This window comes from Tauraco erythrolophus, chromosome 15, assembly GCF_009769465.1.
Source record: "Tauraco erythrolophus isolate bTauEry1 chromosome 15, bTauEry1.pri, whole genome shotgun sequence".
Classification (NCBI taxonomy): Eukaryota; Metazoa; Chordata; class Aves; order Musophagiformes; family Musophagidae; genus Tauraco; species Tauraco erythrolophus.
Window position 1 is genome coordinate 1352637 of NC_141479.1, and position 17956 is coordinate 1370592.

The 17956-nt window shown below is 56.9% G+C and overlaps 2 protein-coding genes across 2 annotated transcripts; both read left to right on the forward strand.

Annotated features, from left to right (window-relative positions):
• The first annotated feature begins 506 nt into the window (after positions 1-506).
• AARS1 (alanyl-tRNA synthetase 1) lies at positions 507-17001 on the forward strand. Its single transcript, XM_086620884.1, has 21 exons — positions 507-536; positions 1457-1654; positions 2291-2479; positions 3166-3311; positions 4488-4679; positions 5100-5244; positions 6504-6649; positions 7218-7326; positions 7424-7574; positions 7953-8077; positions 8712-8856; positions 9524-9702; positions 10229-10342; positions 11073-11279; positions 11922-12106; positions 12536-12644; positions 13648-13761; positions 14080-14199; positions 14742-14828; positions 16272-16385; positions 16728-17001. The coding sequence occupies exons 2-21, from the start codon at positions 1511-1513 to the stop codon at positions 16911-16913; spliced, it is 2907 nt and encodes a 968-aa protein (XP_086477010.1). The 5' UTR covers positions 507-536; positions 1457-1510; the 3' UTR covers positions 16914-17001.
• A 96-nt stretch (positions 17002-17097) lies between these two features.
• EXOSC6 (exosome component 6) lies at positions 17098-17945 on the forward strand. Its single transcript, XM_086621237.1, is given in 2 exon segments — positions 17098-17373; positions 17376-17945. Coding segments are annotated over 2 exon segments (846 nt in total).
• The last annotated feature ends 11 nt before the right edge of the window (positions 17946-17956 follow it).

Here is a 17956-nt window from a genome sequence, read left to right on the forward strand (position 1 = left end):
ACACAAGCAAAAAGGCCTGCAGGACCAGGAATGGTGGGAATGGCTGGAACGCCAGAGCCGAGCTGGGGCAGGCGAGCAGCAAGTTCCCTGTGGAAATGGCTAACCAGCGGCAAGCGAGGCCAAGCGGGACAGCAGCACAGCCATGCTCACGGCTCGGGAACCGCAGCGTGGGGCCAGACGGGTGCTCTGGGGAAGAGATGAGATCAAGCTACAAGATCCCAACGCTGTGGAGGCACCTGGGGACTATCCAGGCTGGAGAGGACCTGGGAGGAAGGTCAAGGCGGGGACCCCTAAAATGGCGGCTCCCTGCCCGGCTTCAGCCCGGCCGCGTCACGTGACCGCCGTATCCCGCCATTGCATCAGCCGCCACAGGGCCCTCCCTCAAGGGCGGGCGAGGGGAGGGGCGGGGCTTATCCAGAGCGACGGCCCCGGCAGCCAATCGGGAACTGGCGCACGGCGTTGCGGCAAGAGGGGCGGGGCGGAGCGGGCGCTGCGGCGCGGCCGGCGGTGCGGAGCGAGGGGCGGCGGCCTGGGAGGTAGGGCCGGGGGCTCCGCGGCGTTCGGGGGGCACCGCCACGGCCCCGCCGCCTCCTCTGCCACCCCGCGCCGCGGGGAGGCGGCCCGGCAGGGCGGCGGTGCCGCGAGGGAACGGGGCTGCCGGGCACCCGCGGTGCCCTCGCCGCGCCTCGGGCACTTGGGACCGGGTGATGGGGGGGTAGAGGCCCTGCTGTGCCCGGGAGCCGCCGCTGCGCCGAGTCCTTCCCTTCCTCGAGTCCTTCCCCCGTCCGGTCCAGCGACTCGCTGGCCTTAGTGCTTAGTGGTACGAGGAATTATCGTCCCTCTGCTCCCAGCAGGCTGCTGGGAGCTCGGCATCGCGCTCCATGGGCGGAGGACAGCGTTACGTATCCATTAGGATATCCAGGAGGTGCTCGCTCCCAAACTGGCACCTCCAAACCCATCAGCGGGCACTGGTGTGCGTGTGGCGATGCGGTTCCTCTCGGCGTTTCCAGGCATCCCTGGAGTTGGCCCCGCTTTGAGCGGAGGCGGTGGACGAGGTGATATTCAGAGGTCGTTTCCAAACTCAGCCCGTCTGCGATCCTGTGATTTAATCCCCCTGAGTGATTTTAGGTGTTGGCAGGCCTCCCCCTCCCCTGCGTCGCTGCCAAGGCAGACATAATCTCTTACCAAGTTCATTATCCAGGTGAACTTGGTGTTTTAAAAATGCATGTTTTCAAAGAACAAGTAACCTGAGCTCGAGCTCTAGGAATCAGAGAGGTTGGGGGAGAGGAAGTTTGGGTTTAGGTCAGCACGGTGTGGGCGGACCGATGGTTAAACAGAGTCGGTGAGAGCAGTTAATCAATGTGGGGAGACCCTTTCAGGAGATGGAGGCAATGATCCTGGTGTTATTACTTGAGCTGACACCACGTAAGAGCCTTGTTTGTTGTTTTTTCTTCAGACTGCACCGAGGTCCTGCCGCTTCCTTCGGACAGCTGTGACTTGCAGCTTCAAGATGGAAGCTACGCTAACAGCCAGCCAGATCCGGCAACGGTTTATTGACTTCTTCAAGGAAAACAAGCATACCTACGTGCACTCGTCTTCGACAATTCCTCTGGATGACCCCACGCTGCTCTTTGCTAATGCTGGTATGAATCAGGTAGGGTTCCCACTCTGGTACTGTGATCCTTATGAATGTAACCTGTAGCAGTTGAAAGCTGTGAAGGTGTTTGCAGAGCTGTTGGTGTGGAAAATTATTGTTGTTTTCTTCATCTTCCCTCCAGTCACAAAGAGCTGTTTGGTGCGTCTGCTGGAGTCCTCTGGGCTCTGGCAAAATTGGCAAGAGCACTGGGAGAGGTTCCTGTGTCTGCTGGGCTGACTGCAGCGACGGCAGCACTGCCAGTCTCCCTTCTTCACCCTTTGGACCACAACTAGTCCTCGCACAAATGACTAACGGCGTCTTTAGAGAGTGGTTGGGGCTGGGCTGCTGAAAGGGCTCTACTGGAGATCAGCACAAACTTTTCACTGACTTTTTTTCTAGTCAGCTGGGATTCCCACTGGAATCCTTCCAGTCCCTTTGGAAGTCCTGGGGTTTGTTAGGCTTCAGGAATACGTGCGTGGGGGAGAGTGCTAAGTTATAGGCAGTGCTGTAGCTCCCTGCATGCAGGAGAGAGCAGGCTTGTGTCTGAAAGCTGCCTCGAGTACGTCCAGGCTAGCGGTACCGTGACGTTGCTTGCAACATTTGAAAACAGGCTTTTAGTGCGTTTCTTGATTGCCCTTTTTTCTTTCCTCTCAGTTCAAACCCATCTTCCTCAATACTATTGACCCCTCGCACCCGCTCGCTAAACTGAACAGAGCCACCAACACTCAGAAGTGCATCCGAGCAGGGGGCAAGCACAACGACCTGGATGACGTCGGAAAAGATGTCTACCACCACACTTTCTTTGAGATGCTGGGGTCCTGGTCCTTTGGGGATTATTTCAAGGTAAAATAGACTGGGTGTAGCTCTGAATCTGTATGTTAGTTACCCTCAAAGTTACCCCTCTCTATGGACTTAGCAGAGCATTTGCCAAGAGGGAGGAGAATATCTTGGCACAGAGTGGTTCCTAAGGGGGGTGTGTGTGGCTCCTTTGGAATAAATGAGCGTGGAAGCTGCCCCGACCCTGCAGAATGTTTGGAGATTAATTGCTTAAGGTTTACAAAGCTGATTATATTAACTCTGCCAGTTTGGAGTGTTCAGGCAGAGGTTTTAGTGTCTGTCCTGGAGCTGTGGGGAGTTGCATGTGCCGTGCAACTATGATGGACCTCAAACAGGAATGACTATAAAATAACATCCTTTTCCAAGCTTCCTGCTAGCGTAGGGTTCATATTTGCAAAGGTAATGTTAAGAATACAGCATGACAACAGAATTCAAAGGCTTTTTTGGGCAGCGAACACGCTAGGAATTAGCTTGGCTGCACCTGGAAAGCCATATGAGATGTTTCTTCTGCCCTGTTCACTGCGTATACTGGTTTGCCTGTTTCTTATGCCAAAAGTCTGAAAGTTTTTGGCTGTTTCTTTGTTGAGAGCTGCTGATACCCACAGTAGCCAGTGCTCTGCATGTGCAGATGCTGCACGTTGAGGAGAAACGCTGTTTGCATTCACTTACTGACCTCATCTTTCCTTCTGCAGGAACTTGCTTGTAAACTGGCACTGGACCTTCTCACCAAGGAGTTCGGCATCCCTGCCGAAAGGCTCTACGTCACTTACTTTGGTGGAAATGAGGCTGCAGGACTGCAGCCAGACCTGGAGTGCAAGCAGATATGGCTGAATTTGGGGTAAGGCCTTGAACTGAGGAAGGTGCGTGTTTTGATGAGCGACAGTCGTTTACCTTTATTCAGAGGAAGGTGGCATGTGTTACGTGGCAGAGCACACGTATCAGGAGGTTTTAAGAAAAGTAAAGTGTCACAAATAATATTTGCAGGGTGTTGGAGCTGCAAAGCCAAGGGGAAGCACTGGTATTGGATAGAAGAGACTGAGAGCTTTTGTTTCAAAATCTCTGGTGTAAGCTTAGGAACGTAAGAAGTGCCCTGCTGTGTCAGGTCAGCCCAGTGTGCTGCCTCTGACAGCAGTTGAGAAGATGGTCTTCAGGGAAGGCAGGCACGCTTCACTGTGGCCTGTGGTCTGTTTTCCTCCTCCCCTCGCAGCATCCACAGTCGCTGGGTTAGTTTATTAGAGGGAGATCCGTCCGTTCCCCTTAGCCTCTGTGCGGGGCCCTGCTCCTTCAGAGTTGACTGATTCTGTTTTGAACTGGTTGCATTTTTCCAAGTCTCCCACCCAGCCTTGTCCTCTCCAAATCTGAGTCCTCCTCTTTTCTATACTCTCTTCCTAAGGCAGATGTTCCACCCCTCGGTAGTCCTAGTTTCCCTCCTCTATACCTTTGCTACTTCTACCTCACCCTCCTTGAGATGAGGAATTGAGAACCGCTGTCAACAAAAGCTGTGGGTGGGCGAAAGCTTGATCATAGAACCACTGAGTCATTTAGGTTGGAAAAGACCGTGAGGATCATTGAGTCCAACCATAAAACTAACACTGCCAAGTCCACCAATGATGGTGGAATGATGCCTTTGGTCTTGTGGCTGTAGTCCCCTCCGAAAACTGCCACTGGCCCCCTGACACACCTCTACACTGTGGGGCCAAACCTGCCTCGTGTATTAAAGCTGGATATCCGCCTGTCTTCTTACTGGTGGCTTCACTGAGGTGTTGTGTAGGCATCTGCCTCCACCTGGGGCCAGTGCCAGGTGCTGATGCTTGCCAGATCCTCCTCACCAGGGAACCTGGGTGGTAGGATCCAGAAAGTTAGGCTCTTGGATTGATGTGTCTCAGGACCCTGACGACTCATCTGCTAATCCAAGGCATTAGTGAGCTAAGATTTCTCTGGTGTATGCCTTGGTTGGGGGAATTCTTGCCTTGCTCTGAAGTCTCTGTTGTCCAGTAAGAGTTTCTTGTTACAGGCTGGCTGAGGGCAGGATTTTGCCTGGCAATATGAAGGATAACTTCTGGGAAATGGGAGACACGGGCCCCTGTGGCCCTTGCAGCGAGATCCACTATGACAGGATCGGGGACAGAGATGCTTCACACCTGGTCAATCAGGATGACCCAAATGTCCTGGAGATCTGGAACCTGGTGTTCATACAGTTCAACAGGTGAGCGAGACCTGCTTCCCTCCCTAGCCTGCTCCAGCTCGGTGTGGGAGGTTGCTCAGACTGCACAGTTTTAATCATCCCTGGCTTGCTCACCGTTCCCTCTTGGCCAGTGGCTGTACACTTTTGTGTCCCCTGGCCCACCTGTACAGAAGAGCTCAGTCACACTGGCTTTGGGGACAGACTGGAGATATTTTCTCGTTTCATCTGCCAGGGGATCAGTATGGAATAAGTGCCATCCTGCTTTGGATCTAAGTTGTCATCGAGGGTCTTGTTAACTGTATTTTATCAAAGTTGTCCTTTGTGTGGCTTGTGTATGGGCCCATGTCGTAAATCTGATGGAACAAAATCTCATGGAGATGAGGTTGCCCCTGCAAGAGCCTCCATCCATAACAGCTCATCTTTCTTTTTGTGGCTGGACAGGGAAGCGGATGGGACCCTGAAACCTCTTCCCAAGAAAAGTATTGATACTGGGATGGGCCTGGAGAGGCTGGTCTCTGTGCTGCAGAATAAGATGTCCAACTATGACACTGACCTTTTCCTTCCTTACTTTGAAGCCATCCAAAAGGTACGAACTGAGGAGTCTGGGCCTGACCCAGCTGCATCCGTTTCCTGAATCCCTGGGGAGATGTGTGGGGCTGGTCGGACAGGGCGGTTGTGTCTGGAGGTCTCTGCTTTGCCAGCTGCTGCGAGCCCCACGGGTTAGTACTCTGCTGAGGGTAGGATGGCAGACTGGCACAGTAACTGCTGCCTTGGGGCATGTTTCCAGGGGAAAACAAGGGACAATGACCGGTGCAGCTTTCCCAGGTGTTCCCTGTGAACTGTCCTTGGTTCTCTCCGAGTGGGAGACGCTCTGCTGTCCCATGTGGCCAAGCACCATCTTTTCATCCTATGGTAGAGAGCACATGGTGCTGCTGACCCAGAAAGAGAGTTTGTCCTTCAGTTTCCCACGTGATCTGCAGAAGATCCCCTGAGAGAGGAGGTCTTTGCCATAAACCATGACAGTAACTTGCAGAACCAGTGTGCTGTTGCTGCATCTTTCTGGGTGGGGACCATGTCACCAGTGCTGGGAGCTCTGTGTGCAAGTTCAAGCCTTTTTTCACTCCATGGAAGGGGCAGACCTTTGTGGCTGCAGATCATGCTGGAAGAAATGCAGGGAGAAGTGCCCAGGCTCCTGCTGCCTCTGAGGGATGATGTACAGAGCTCCAGAGTTGGAATTGGAGGGCTGCCTTTCTTCGATGTTGGAGCCACTGGCAGGACACAGCCTGTGTGTCCTTGTCTGCCTTCCTGCAGTGTGCTGGGAGCCTGGCTGTAGGCACCGTGCCCATGGTGTGAGGTTTGCACCACGTGCGAGCACTGCTTTGTTACAGCAGTATCGTTCTCTTGTGTACAGATAAAAACACCCAAAAAGAGGGAAGCTGGGCCTGTTTCCCATGTGACAGAATTTGAGAAGTTTCTTGACTGGGCACGTTGTGCCAGGCTGGAGTCCTTGGACCAGTGTGCAAAACAGATGATTTCCCTGCACTCTGTCCCTCTCTCTCTCTCTCTCTCCTCTGTCCTGGGCTCTTAATGTGGGGATAAACTGGCTTTCCTTCCCTCTGGTCTTGGAGATACTTGGGCCGTGGCACGATGCAGAACCTCGCAGCTCTCTGTCTTCCCTGGCTTCCCTGAGTCACCTCTTTCCAAGAGGAGTGTGCCTCCTCTGTGTGGCTGCGGGCAGTGGGATGGGGTTGACTTCTGAGGTGCTTCCCTCTTGTTCTGCCTTGTTGCTGGTCCCCACTGTCCGTAATCGTCCCCTTCACCCACTGCTTTCTCCTCTCTGCACAGGGCACGGGTGCCAGGCCCTACATGGGGCAGGTTGGTGCCGAGGATGCCGATGGTATAGACATGGCGTACCGTGTCCTGGCTGACCACGCACGGACCATCACGCTGGCACTGTCAGATGGGGGCAGACCTGACAATACTGGCAGAGGGTAAGACGAGCTGCTGCAATGCTCCCGCTCCCATTCTGTTCAGCACAGCTTCCCTGAGGGGGCTGGGATCTCACGTGTCACTGGGATGTCTTTGAATTCATCATTAAAGCAGTGGATAGTGGAGTGTTTGCTCAGTATATTTGATGCTTGAATCCATGTAGTGAGATCCGCCCAAAAAGCTGAAACACACAGGTCTGAGGGTTCTTGTGAGTACCAGTCCTGCTGTGTCAGCCCCCAAAAAGGGTCACTGTGGGCAGACAGGCACAAAACCCTGCTTGGTGCAGTGCTGCTGTCAAAACAGTGAAGTTTGGGCTGGGGACTGTGCTGTGGGTGCTGCTGGACTCACAGGACTGACTCTTAACACCCAGTGAGTCTGGGCCATGGAGCTGGGGCCTGGCACCTCACCTCTGGCTTGCTGCTGGTGTGAGCAGCTACTTGAGAGAAAATGTGGGGAGAGAACCCTGTGCTCTTGGTCCTGGGAGGAGGTGCTGGTAGGTGGATGCTGGTGGATCTCCTGAGAACAACTCAGAGGTGTAAAGTTTGCATGAGAGGCTCTGCTGTTCCCTAGGTATGTGCTGAGGCGGATTCTCCGACGGGCTGTGCGCTACTCCCATGAGAAGCTCAATGCCCCCAAGGGTTTCTTTGCTACTCTGGTTGATGTGGTGGTGCAGTCACTGGTAAGTTCTTCCCTTGCTCCACTGTATCTGCTGAAGACTTCACCTGCTGAGGTGTGCAGATCTCCATGCTGATGGGCTAATCCTCTCGGGTCTGCAGGGAGATGCCTTTCCTGAGCTGAAGAAGGACCCAGATATGGTGAAGGACATTATCAACGAAGAAGAGGATCAGTTCCTGAAAACGCTCAGCAGAGGACGTCGCATCCTGGACAGGAAGATCCAGAGCCTGGGGGACAGTAAAACCATCCCTGGTAAGGCTGTGACTTCTGTCTGGATGCACCAAAAGGCATTGCTTATCTGGGACTGAGTTAGGGCTCAGCTGGGCTGGGAACTTAGAGGTGGTGGAAGGTGTCAGGGGGACAGAGTTGGAGTCAAAAGGCCATCACTCAGAGCTGGGTCCCCCATCTCTCCTCTGGCCTGTGTTTGCTTGCTCAGGTTTCTAAGCTGCCCAGACACAACGTCTCTGTGCTGTCAGAGAGGAGCCTTTTAGATGTTCATGTTCACCAGACCTGTTTGCTGTCCTGCTGAGGTGCAGAGCCAGTTGGGTGGGACAGAGCCCGTCGGAGAGGGGGGAAAGGAGCAGTGTCTCACGGAACAGGAGTGCTGACTGCTCTGCTTTTTCTCTGAAGGTGACACTGCGTGGCTGCTGTATGACACCTACGGTTTTCCTGCTGATCTCACGGGGCTGATTGCAGAGGAGAAGGGCCTTGTTGTGGACATGGAGGGCTTTGAAGAAGAGCGGAAAAATGCACAGGTAGATAACAGCTCCAGGGGAGCTGGCAAGGAGGATTCCCTTCCTTTTAGTTTGCTGTCATGAGTCTCTGCTCCTTTCTTACCGGGTCTGCTCGTGCCCCGAGTGCCCCAGTGGGAAAGACTAGGGCACGGCTTCACAGTTGTTGTGGGACACATCATTTCTGTTCTACTGGGACTGGTTCTGCTCACTAACACTGTGAGGTCTGGAGACTGGAGCTCAGCCTCCATACAGAGTTGGTGGAGTGCTGGGAGCACCTCCCCACTGCCCTGTTCTGGATAGGGAAGTTCAGGACTTCCCTGTCCAAGGAGCAGCGTCCAGGCAGGCCTGCAGTTCGGGCACCTCTGCCAAAACACATTTGCTGCAGCACTGCAGTGGCGTTGACCAGCTGGCTGGGTACTTGCCTTGCCCTTGGGAGGCTCAGACCCGCTTTCCCTGCACGCTCGTGGTGTGGAACAGCCTGCTCTGAAGCCAGAAATACAGGAGCACTCCTGCTGCTGGCACACGGCTTCCCAGAGCAAAGCTCTGAACCGAGGAGCTCTCAGGGCTGCAAGTGTGAGAGGTGTGCAACTAGGCTGGCGTGCACGGGCCAGTGCTGAGGTGGGTTTTCTTCAACTTTGGTGTTTGTCGTTGGCAGCTCAAATCCCAGGGTAAGGGTGCCGGAGGGGAGGACCTCCTCATGCTGGACATCTATGCCATCGAAGAGCTAAGGGCCCGAGGGCTGGAGGTGACCGACGACTCGCCAAAATACAGCTACGCTTCGGATCCGAGCGGTGCCTATGGTACGAAAAAAACCTTCTCAGAACCATCCTCTACTGCCAAACCTTTCCTGGCATGTACCTCAACAAGATCTCCCCTCCGGGCTCACCTTTCCTGGGACGTGGAGGAGGGAGTGGAAGTGTGTGGGGGTGCATAGCCTGCTTGTGTCGAAGGGAGCAGGGGAAGGGGGGGGCAGGGCAGGCTCTTCAAGGGCTGCTCTACTGCTCAGGCTTGTTGTTGCCAACTTAAGGGGATTCCTGTTCCCTGCAGCTTTGTGTCTCCACGCTCCCATGTTTGTGTTTCTCAGCTGCTCCTTTGCCAGTGCTGCAGGAGACTGCAGTTTCTGCTTGGTCTGTTAGAGGGTTCTTGGCTCACTTGCTCTGGCTCTTCCTGCTAATTCTTCAAGTTGGTGGAGATTCAGGAGGCCCCAGGCTCGTAGCCATGTGTGCTGCTGACTCTTGCTGCACAGGTGTGGAAGGAAGTGACAGCCCCTGCCTTGGAGAGCACTGAATGAAATTCCCTCTTATCCAGCTAACTGTTGCCCTAGGTCTTTCTCCTCACCCCCTGCGAATGTGGTAGCTGCCATGAGCTCCTGCAATAGCTGGGAGGTGTTGCTGTGAAGTTCTGCTCCCGTGTGGTGTCCACAAGGTTTTCCTGTTTTACTGATGCTGCCTGTTGTCCTGGTGACAGATTTTGGGAGCCTCGTGGCCACAGTGAAGGCCATCCGCAGGGAGAAGAAGTTTGTGGAGGAGGTATCCACTGGCCAGGAGTGTGGGATAGTGCTGGACCGGACCTGCTTCTACGCTGAGCAGGGTGGGCAGATCTATGACGAGGGCTACATGGTGAAGGACGACGACGGCAGGGAGGATGTGAGTGGGCCTGAGAGCCTTTCGCTAAACTCGGTGTGACCCAGGGCCTGGGCAGGTGTGTGCGGAGGAGGAGAAGGGGCCAAGCAAGGTCCAGTGATTTCCTGTCCATGGCAGGTGTCAGGCATTGCACAGGTTTCCTTTTTGGGGGTGCAGCACGGCGCAGACGTGCTGGAGTATGTTCCCCTTACTCCTTGGGGGTCCGAGCTCCGTGCTGCGGCGTCAGGCTGTCGCCGGAATGTGGGTGGCTGTGGTGGTGGTGCTGGGATGGCTGTGCAGAAGGACAGTGCTTTTGAGCCGTGGTGGGGAGCTCTTTCAGCTCTGCTGTGCCCCGTAACCGTGCCCCACCTTCATTCACTCTTCTGCTTTGCGGCCCTGTGCCTGGGGACACTTGGCTTTCTCCTGTCGCACGCACCAGTCCTGCTCTCAGCTGGGACCTTTCCAGGTGCAGCTCAGGCCTCTGGCTGCACTGCGTCCATCCCCTTGGCCTCTCGCCCTGCTCACTGGGCGCATTTCCCTCTTTGTACAGAAAACAGAATTCACGGTGAAGAACGTGCAGGTCCGAGGAGGCTACGTGCTTCACATAGGAACTCTGTATGGAAGCTTGAAAGTAGGAGATCAGGTCCACCTGTCTATTGATGAGGTGAGTTAAGACGTGGTATAACAGATGGCCTCATCTCTTTTCCTTGGATTTTGTCTCCTTCCTTTCCATCGATGCCGCTCCAAGGCCCGGAGTTTGGGGCCAGCTCTCCTTGCGGCACACGACGTAGGTGAGCGGCGTGGCCCTTCCAGTCTGGGTGACTCGAGGCCTCTCCTGCCCACCTGGCTTTCTCGTACCACGAGGCAGATAACGCCCAGCTGGCTCAGACCCACGCTCACTGGGTTTTGCTGACCAGCAGCAGAAACATGTTTTGGGTCACGGCTGAGAGGTGGAGCGGGTACAGTACCCCACTGCATTGTGGATGACAGCGGAGAGCCTGGGCAGAGGTGTCTGCCCTGCTCCACACATGGCTCCGGTGGGCTCAGCCTGCTCACTGAGTGCTGGGTTGAGCCTAATCCACAAAATGCATTTCCCTTCCCAGTAGAGGTGGCACCTTTGGAGCCAGAGGGAAGGCTCCCATCTTGCAGTGCTCTTCCCTCTTGAGGAGTAGAGTGTCTGTAACCTGGTTTGTGTTTGGCATCTCCTCAGACAGGCCCAACAAGGTGACTACTAGGAAAAAGCTCCTGCTCTCTTAACAGAGGCTCCAAGGCAGCAAGTGTGATAAGTGGTTTCTGGTCTCCTGGGCTAGTTTAGATTTGTGTCGGAGCAGCTGCTAGAGGTGATCTTGGCTCCGTGGTGCAGGACTGCATCTAACAGTGGTTTCCTCCATCAGACAAGGCGGAGGCCAGTCATGAGCAACCACACGGCAACCCACATCCTCAACTTTGCCCTACGCTCAGTTTTGGGGGAAGCTGACCAGAGAGGGTCACTGGTCGCACCGGACAGGCTGCGGTTCGACTTCACAGCCAAGGGAGCCTTGTCTACCCAGGAAATCAAGAAGGTCGAAGGGATCGCCAACCAGATGATTGAGGAAGCAAAGGTGAGTATGGCTGCCAGGTTGGATATACTCAGGAAAAAAATACCTGGAGTCAAGTTTTTGGATGGTCTGGGGTGCTGGAAGTTTGGCCCAGCAGGAGTCTTCTGAGCTGCTGATGCAGTACTGTGCTCAGACGGGCATCGCCTCACAGGATTTTGAGTGGGATTGCTCTGTTCACTGGTACTGAGCCCTCTCGGGTTGGAGTGGTGCCCTGCCTGCTCTAGTGTCATGTTAGCTACAAGAGCCAAGAAGTTGGGCAGAGCAGGCCTGGTTGGATTCACAGTGTAAACCCAGACCCCCCAGTGATGCGTCTGCAATGGCAAGAGAGTTGCTGTGGCTGGTTCCTGCCCTGTGTCAAAGACAGACCCTGGGAGGACCCTGTGCTCTGCTCAGGAGTCTGTGGTTAGAAATGAATGTAGAGGAGCACAGTGGGGCTGAGCAGGTGCTGGTATCTGGGGTTTTGAAGATGGGACATCTGTCAATGACTTTAGGATCCCTGCAGCTCGACAAACCCCAGCGCAGGGGAGACATGTAACTTCCCTTTTAGGATCTTTCGGAGGAAGTCAGGATTCCCTGGAAACGCAAGCTCTCAGTCACAGCTGCCAGGACCACCTCTTACCTGCCTCCCTTTGCTGTCCTCTGCAGACCGTGTACGCCAAGGACTGCCCTCTCGCAGCAGCCAAAGCTATCCAGGGACTGCGGGCAGTTTTTGACGAGACCTACCCCGATCCTGTCCGTGTGGTCTCGATTGGCATCCCTGTGGAGGAGCTGCTGGCTGACCCCTCTGGCCCCGCAGGCTCCGTCACTTCTGTCGAGTTCTGCGGAGGCACGTGAGTATCTGGAGAGGCCGAGGAAGGGAGCAGGGTGGTTAAAAAGGAGTCCCAGGGGAGCTTGAGCTCTGATGCCAGTGCCACGGGCATATGCTGGGCACAACCAGGGCAGAGCCTGGAGGGTGGTGGTGGTGATTATGTGCCTCTGTGTTCCCAGTCCTGAGTCACGCTGCATTTCAGATCAGGGAAGCTGCCTGTGTGCTGCCCCTGCCCACACGCAGAGTCTCTGGCAGTGCTGGGAACATAGCCCTTGCCACCCTTTCCTTGCTCATTTGCTTTTAGGGGCTCCGCTGGGTTTTCTGCCTGTCCCCACGCTTGCTGCATCTCCCTGGCAGGGTGGTTTTCTTGTTTCCATGCTGATGCCTGCAGAGTTGAGAGGTGGACTTCTAACTCTCTCCTTTTGTGGCTCTTTCTGGGTTCTTTCCAAAGGCACTTGCAGAACTCCAGCCACGCTGGCCCCTTTGTGATTGTTTCAGAAGAAGCAATTGCTAAAGGCATCCGGAGGATAGTTGCAGTCACCGGGGCCGAAGCTCGGAAGGTAAAGGGAGGCGGGAGAGGTCCTCTGCGAAATCCCACATATGAACGCTGTGCCAAGGTTCCTTTTGTTCAAATTTGCCCCATTACCCCTGTTGGAATACTCAGCACCAGGGAGAATTGGCATGTCTGAGGGACTGGTGGAGAAGGGTGCTGCTGTTAGCAAAGGCTGTGCCAGAGGCCCCTGGCTGTGCTACAGCCAGAGGAGGGAGCAGGGAAGGGATGGGGAAAGTCTCATAGAATCATAGAATGGTTAGGGTTGGAAGGGACCTCAAAGATCATCTAGTTCCAACCCCCCTGCCATGGGCAGAGACACCCTCCACTACACCAGGTTGCCCAAAGCCTCATCCAGCCTGGCCTTGAACACTTCCAGGGATGGGGCATCCACAACTTCTCTGGGCAACCTGTTCCAGTACCTCACCACCCTCAATGTAAAGAATTTCTTTCTTATATCTAACCTAAATCTGCCCTCTTTCAGTTTAAATCCGTTGCCCCTTGTCCTATCACTACACACCCTTGTAAAAAGGGTCTCAGCTGTGGTTGTTGCGTTAGTGTGGCAGAAGGGCCTGGGGTGGGTCTGCGAGGTGGCTGCAGGGTTAGCTCAGGTTGTTTCGCAGGGTGGGCTGCGGATCTAGAGCCTGCAGCAGCTGGCAAGATTGGCAGGAGAGTTGTGGAGTCCCGAGAATTCAGTCCTCTGCGGCAGGAGGCAGGTGACTTTGGTCCTAGGCTGGTCCTTTCTAGATTGAGGGAAGGGGCTTGGTGAGGAGAGAGTTTTCTCTTTTTGGAGGACCTTGGCATTCCTTCTGGCAGAGGAGAGTCCTGGGGCCTGTCTGCCAGCATCGCACCCTGGTTCTGGTCAAGCGCTGCCTGCTTTGGCTCTGCCATTTCCCAGGGAGTTACTGAACTCCATGCCTGGGGCTGCAGCGTTCCTCATCCCTTCTCCTAGGGTGGCCAAGAGCCCAGCCTGCTAAATCTCCCTGCATGACTTAACTCGCTTTGTATTCCAGGCCCTCCGGAAAGTCGACAGCCTCAGGAAGCTGCTGTCAGCCCTGGAGGCCAAGGTGAAGGTCCAGACAGCTCCCAACAAGGATGTGCAGAAGGAGATCACGGATCTCAGCGAGGTGAGGATGGCAGCAGTGCTCTGCTTTCCCAAAGTGAAGGGGACCTTGATTGCCAGCAGCGGGTGGTATTAGTGAGGCCCAAGTTCAGCTTCCTGCTCCTCTCCGAACAGCCCTGCGTCCTGTGGGTGCTGCAGCCAGCACCTCCTGCCTGAGGCTGTCGGGCACTGGGAGACGAGGGCAGCTTACTGAGCACTGGGAGACGAGGGCAGCTTACTGGGCTCTGCCAGTTGAGGCGCTTGAGGTTCATGAGCGTGGTGCAGCATCTCCTGCCGTGGTCACCGGTACCACTAACCCTCTCCACCCACTCCTGTTTTGCAGACACTGGCCACTGCCGTTATCCCACAGTGGCAGAAAGATGAACTGAGAGAAGCTGTTAAAGCACTGAAGAAAGTTATGGATGACCTGGACCGAGCAAGCAAAGCTGACATCCAGAAACGAGTGAGCCCTGGGTGGGAGTAAAGGACAGCGTGGGATGACTGTGGGTGCTCCACTTGTGCCGGGTGTGGAAGGGAGCTGAGCTGTGGGGATGCCCCTCACTCTGTTCAGCCTCCTGCTCCCTCCCTGAGCCTTGGTGGCTGCCCTGCAGCCTTTGGTTCCTGGCGTGGAGGTGCTCTGTGCCAAGGCGTGTCCCTCCCAGGGCATGACTGCCTCCATGCCTGTTCCCTGGGGTGAAGCACTGGCAGCACTTGGAAGTTGGGTGGTTCTTCCACCCTTGGAAGTTCCAGGTTCTTCCTCCTGGATCCCATTGGATTTTCCCAGAGGAGGAATCATGCACAGCACTGCTGCTGCCTTGCAGGCCATGCACCCGCCTGCCAACACGTTTTGTTCCTGGCTCCGCAGCATGAGGCTGCTCCAGGCTGGGCTGTGGGTGTGTTGGGGCACCTCGGGGGTCTCTGTGCCTGCAGGGAGGCTCTACCTGGGTGATTCTTGTGTCCACACACGATGCGTGTGCTCTAGTGGCTGACCGCTGTTGTCCTCAGGTGCTGGAGAAGACCAAGCAAGTCATTGAGAGTCACCCTAACCAGCCGTTAGTCATCATGGAAATGGAAAATGGAGCCTCAGCAAAGGTATGGGAAGGTCTGGTCTCCTCAGCAACCTTCCTTGTGCCTGGGGAGCAGCTGGGCGGTCTCTGTTGGCTTGCAGGGGCAGTGCTGTGTTACAGAGCTGTCTCTCTTGCCACCTGCCAGCCCAGAGCAGCAACTGGTGAAGAGAGGAAGGACCACTGGGATACTCTCTGCGTCCCACCTCCTGGACTAACACATGGGTTTGCAGGGGTGGAGGGGTCTTAACTATTTGCTGAGCTTTCAGACGTGGTAGGGGATAGGGACCCCGATAGAACCGCGTTGGGTCCCAGGTGAGACTCATCCGGCAGCGGTCACGACACTAAATTGCAGGCTTAAGGAACTCTGAGCAGCAGCTGTGCCAAGCCACGGAAGCTGTGATGCTCGTGGCCGGTGCAGATCAGCTCTGGGTGCAGTGCCCTGGGCCAAGCGCGTGGACAGGGCCGGGCCAGAGAGCTGCTCCCCAGCTGCTGGGCACTGCGTCTGCTGCAGTGAGGTTCAAGTTCTGCAAGGGCTGAAATGGCTCCTTCTCTCCTCCACGCACAAGTTAACTTTCTTTCCAAGCGGTTGCTGTTGGGAAGAAAAGTTCCCTTGTGTGCGCTGTGCCGCAGCGCTGAGCCCGGCCCGTGCCAGGCAGGAGGGCTGATCATGCCCCGAGGCTGGACCACTCGTGTTTTAATATCCTGTTTAAATTTCCACTCTGGGAGTCTCTGAGCTGCTCACAGACACCTGCTTGCTCTCTGTGGCCATCCCCACCCCTACAACGCCAGCGCTCCTGCTCACCCTGGGTGCCAACGCAGCATTCTCCCTGGCAGAGGGTGCATCCCGGGGGATGGTGGTGCCGGCAGCCTGGGCAGCTGCGTATTCCCTACCCAGCTATAGGGCAGCACAGCTTTGCCCACCAGACCGCCCGATCCTGGATCTCTGTACCGCATCCTACTGTCTATGGGAGCAAGGGATGACTGTTTCCTTGGGAATAACGGGATGCCTGGCAGTCTCCCTGTTTTCTCCGGCATACCTGCTGTGTCTGATAACCCTCACAGCTTCTTCAGGTTGAGTCCTCCTGACTCGCTTCGGAACAGCTGCTCCCTCCTGCTGGGAGCTCATGTGGCAGAGTGGAGTGTTTTCCCCTCCAGCTGATACGCTCAGGGAAAGGTTCACCTGCTTTTGGGCTAATTCTGCCAGTTTTTGGATAATTGAAGGTGGGGAAATAAAAGCAGCTCCTCACTCCTGCCTCCTTGCTGCTCTGAGGGGATGGAGCCAGGGCTTGTGCATCCAGCGGGGATGTGAAAATCACTCACGTTTGGGAGTGGGAACACTGCAGGGTGCTGCTGGCTGGCCCACCACAAGCCCAGATCCGCAAGATCTCCGCGGGGCAGCCGGAGGGCTGGAGCAGGGCCGGCTGCGAGCACGGGGAAGGCGCCCCGCAGTGACTTTGTCCTCCTGCAGGCCCTGAACGAGTCTCTGAAGCTCTTCAAGACGCACTCCCCGCAGACCGCAGCCATGCTCTTCGCCGTCGATAACGAAGCGGGCAGAATCACGTGCCTGTGTCAGGTGCCCCAGGTAACCCCCAGACTCCATCTGCTGTTCTCTGAGCCTTACTGGGGCATCTGCAGCCTCCGGGCGGTGACTATTAAATGCTGCATGGCCAAAACTCAGTTGGGTTGGCGAGAGCCCTGACCCATGTGCTTCAGCTTCTCGTTGGGATGCAGAGGGGTGGAAGAGGTGGTGTGCTTTGCAAACAGGGAATGGGGAAGAGGCTGGACTTGAAGGCAGGGGGCAAGGCCTGGGCTGGTGGCCTGGAAGAGCTTTGTCCTGCTGGCCCACGCTCCTCTTCCTTCTCTTCTGGCTGGGTTGAGGTGTCAAGCATCCTCTTTTTTCCCCCCCCTTTCTTTTCCTACCCAGGAGACCGCAAACAAGGGCCTGAAGGCCAGCCAGTGGGTGCAGGAGGTGTCCGCCCTGATGGACGGCAAAGGCGGGGGGAAGGACGTCTCGGCGCAGGCGACGGGCAAGAACGTGGGCTGCCTGCGCGATGCCCTCCAGCTGGCCACGGACTTTGCCAGGCTGCGGCTGGGCGAGCTGAAAAACTGATGGAGCGGGGAGAGGGAGGGGAGGGAAAGTCACCAGCCCCCGCTGTCCCCTCCTGCCTGGCCCCTGCCTGCTGCTCCCCCACCCGATAAATAAAGGCTGTTTTCCTGCGCGCTGCTCCGCTCGCAGGGGCGGAGCGGGCCGGGCTCCTCCTCCTGCCCGTCCGTGCCCGCTCTCCGCGCCGGCCATGCCGCTCGATCACCGCCGTGTGCGCGGCCCGGAGGAGTCGCAGCCACCGGAGGTTTGGGCAGCGATCGCGGGCGGCGGGTTGCTGCCGGCGGAGGAGGAAGAAGAGGAGGAGGAGGAGGCGGCGGTTCCGCGGGACCCCTGCGCCCTCCGGCCGCTCTTCGCCCGGGCCGGGCTGCTGAGCCAGGCGGAGGGTTCGGCCTACGTGGAGCTGCGCGGCGGCACGAAGGTGCTTTGCGCCGCCTGGGGCCCGCGGGAGGCGGCCGAGCCCGGGGCGGCGGCGGCGGCGGGGGGCGGCTGCTGTGCGAGTTCCGCCGGGCTCCCTTCGCCGGGCGCGGGGCTCGCTGGAGGCCGGGCTCGGCGGCGGAGCGAGAAGCCGAACGCGAAGCGGCGGCCGAGTTGAGGGAAGCGCTGGAACCGGCGGTGCGCTTGGCCCGGTACCCGCGGGCGCGGCTGGCGGTCAGCGCGCTGCTGCTGCAGGACGGGGGGTCGGCGCTGGCCGCCGCCATCAGCGCCGCCGCCCTGGCCCTGGCCGATGCCGGCGTGGAGATGTACGATTTGGCGGTGGGTTGCGCCTTGTGCCGCTCTCCCGGTCCCGCGGCGTCGTGGATGCTGCAGCCCGGCGAGGGCGAGGAGCGTCGCGCCGTCGCCCGGCTCACCGTGGCTCTGCTGCCCGCTCTCAACCAGGTGTCGGCGGTGCTGGGCGGCGGGCAGGGCAGCCCTCCCGACGCCTGGGCGCAGGCGTTGCGGCTCGGCCTCGACGGCTGCCACCGCCTCTACCCCGTGCTGCGGCAGAGCCTGCTGCGGGCTGCCCGCCGTCGTGATGCCGCGGCCGCCACCACTGCCTGAGCGCTGGTGAT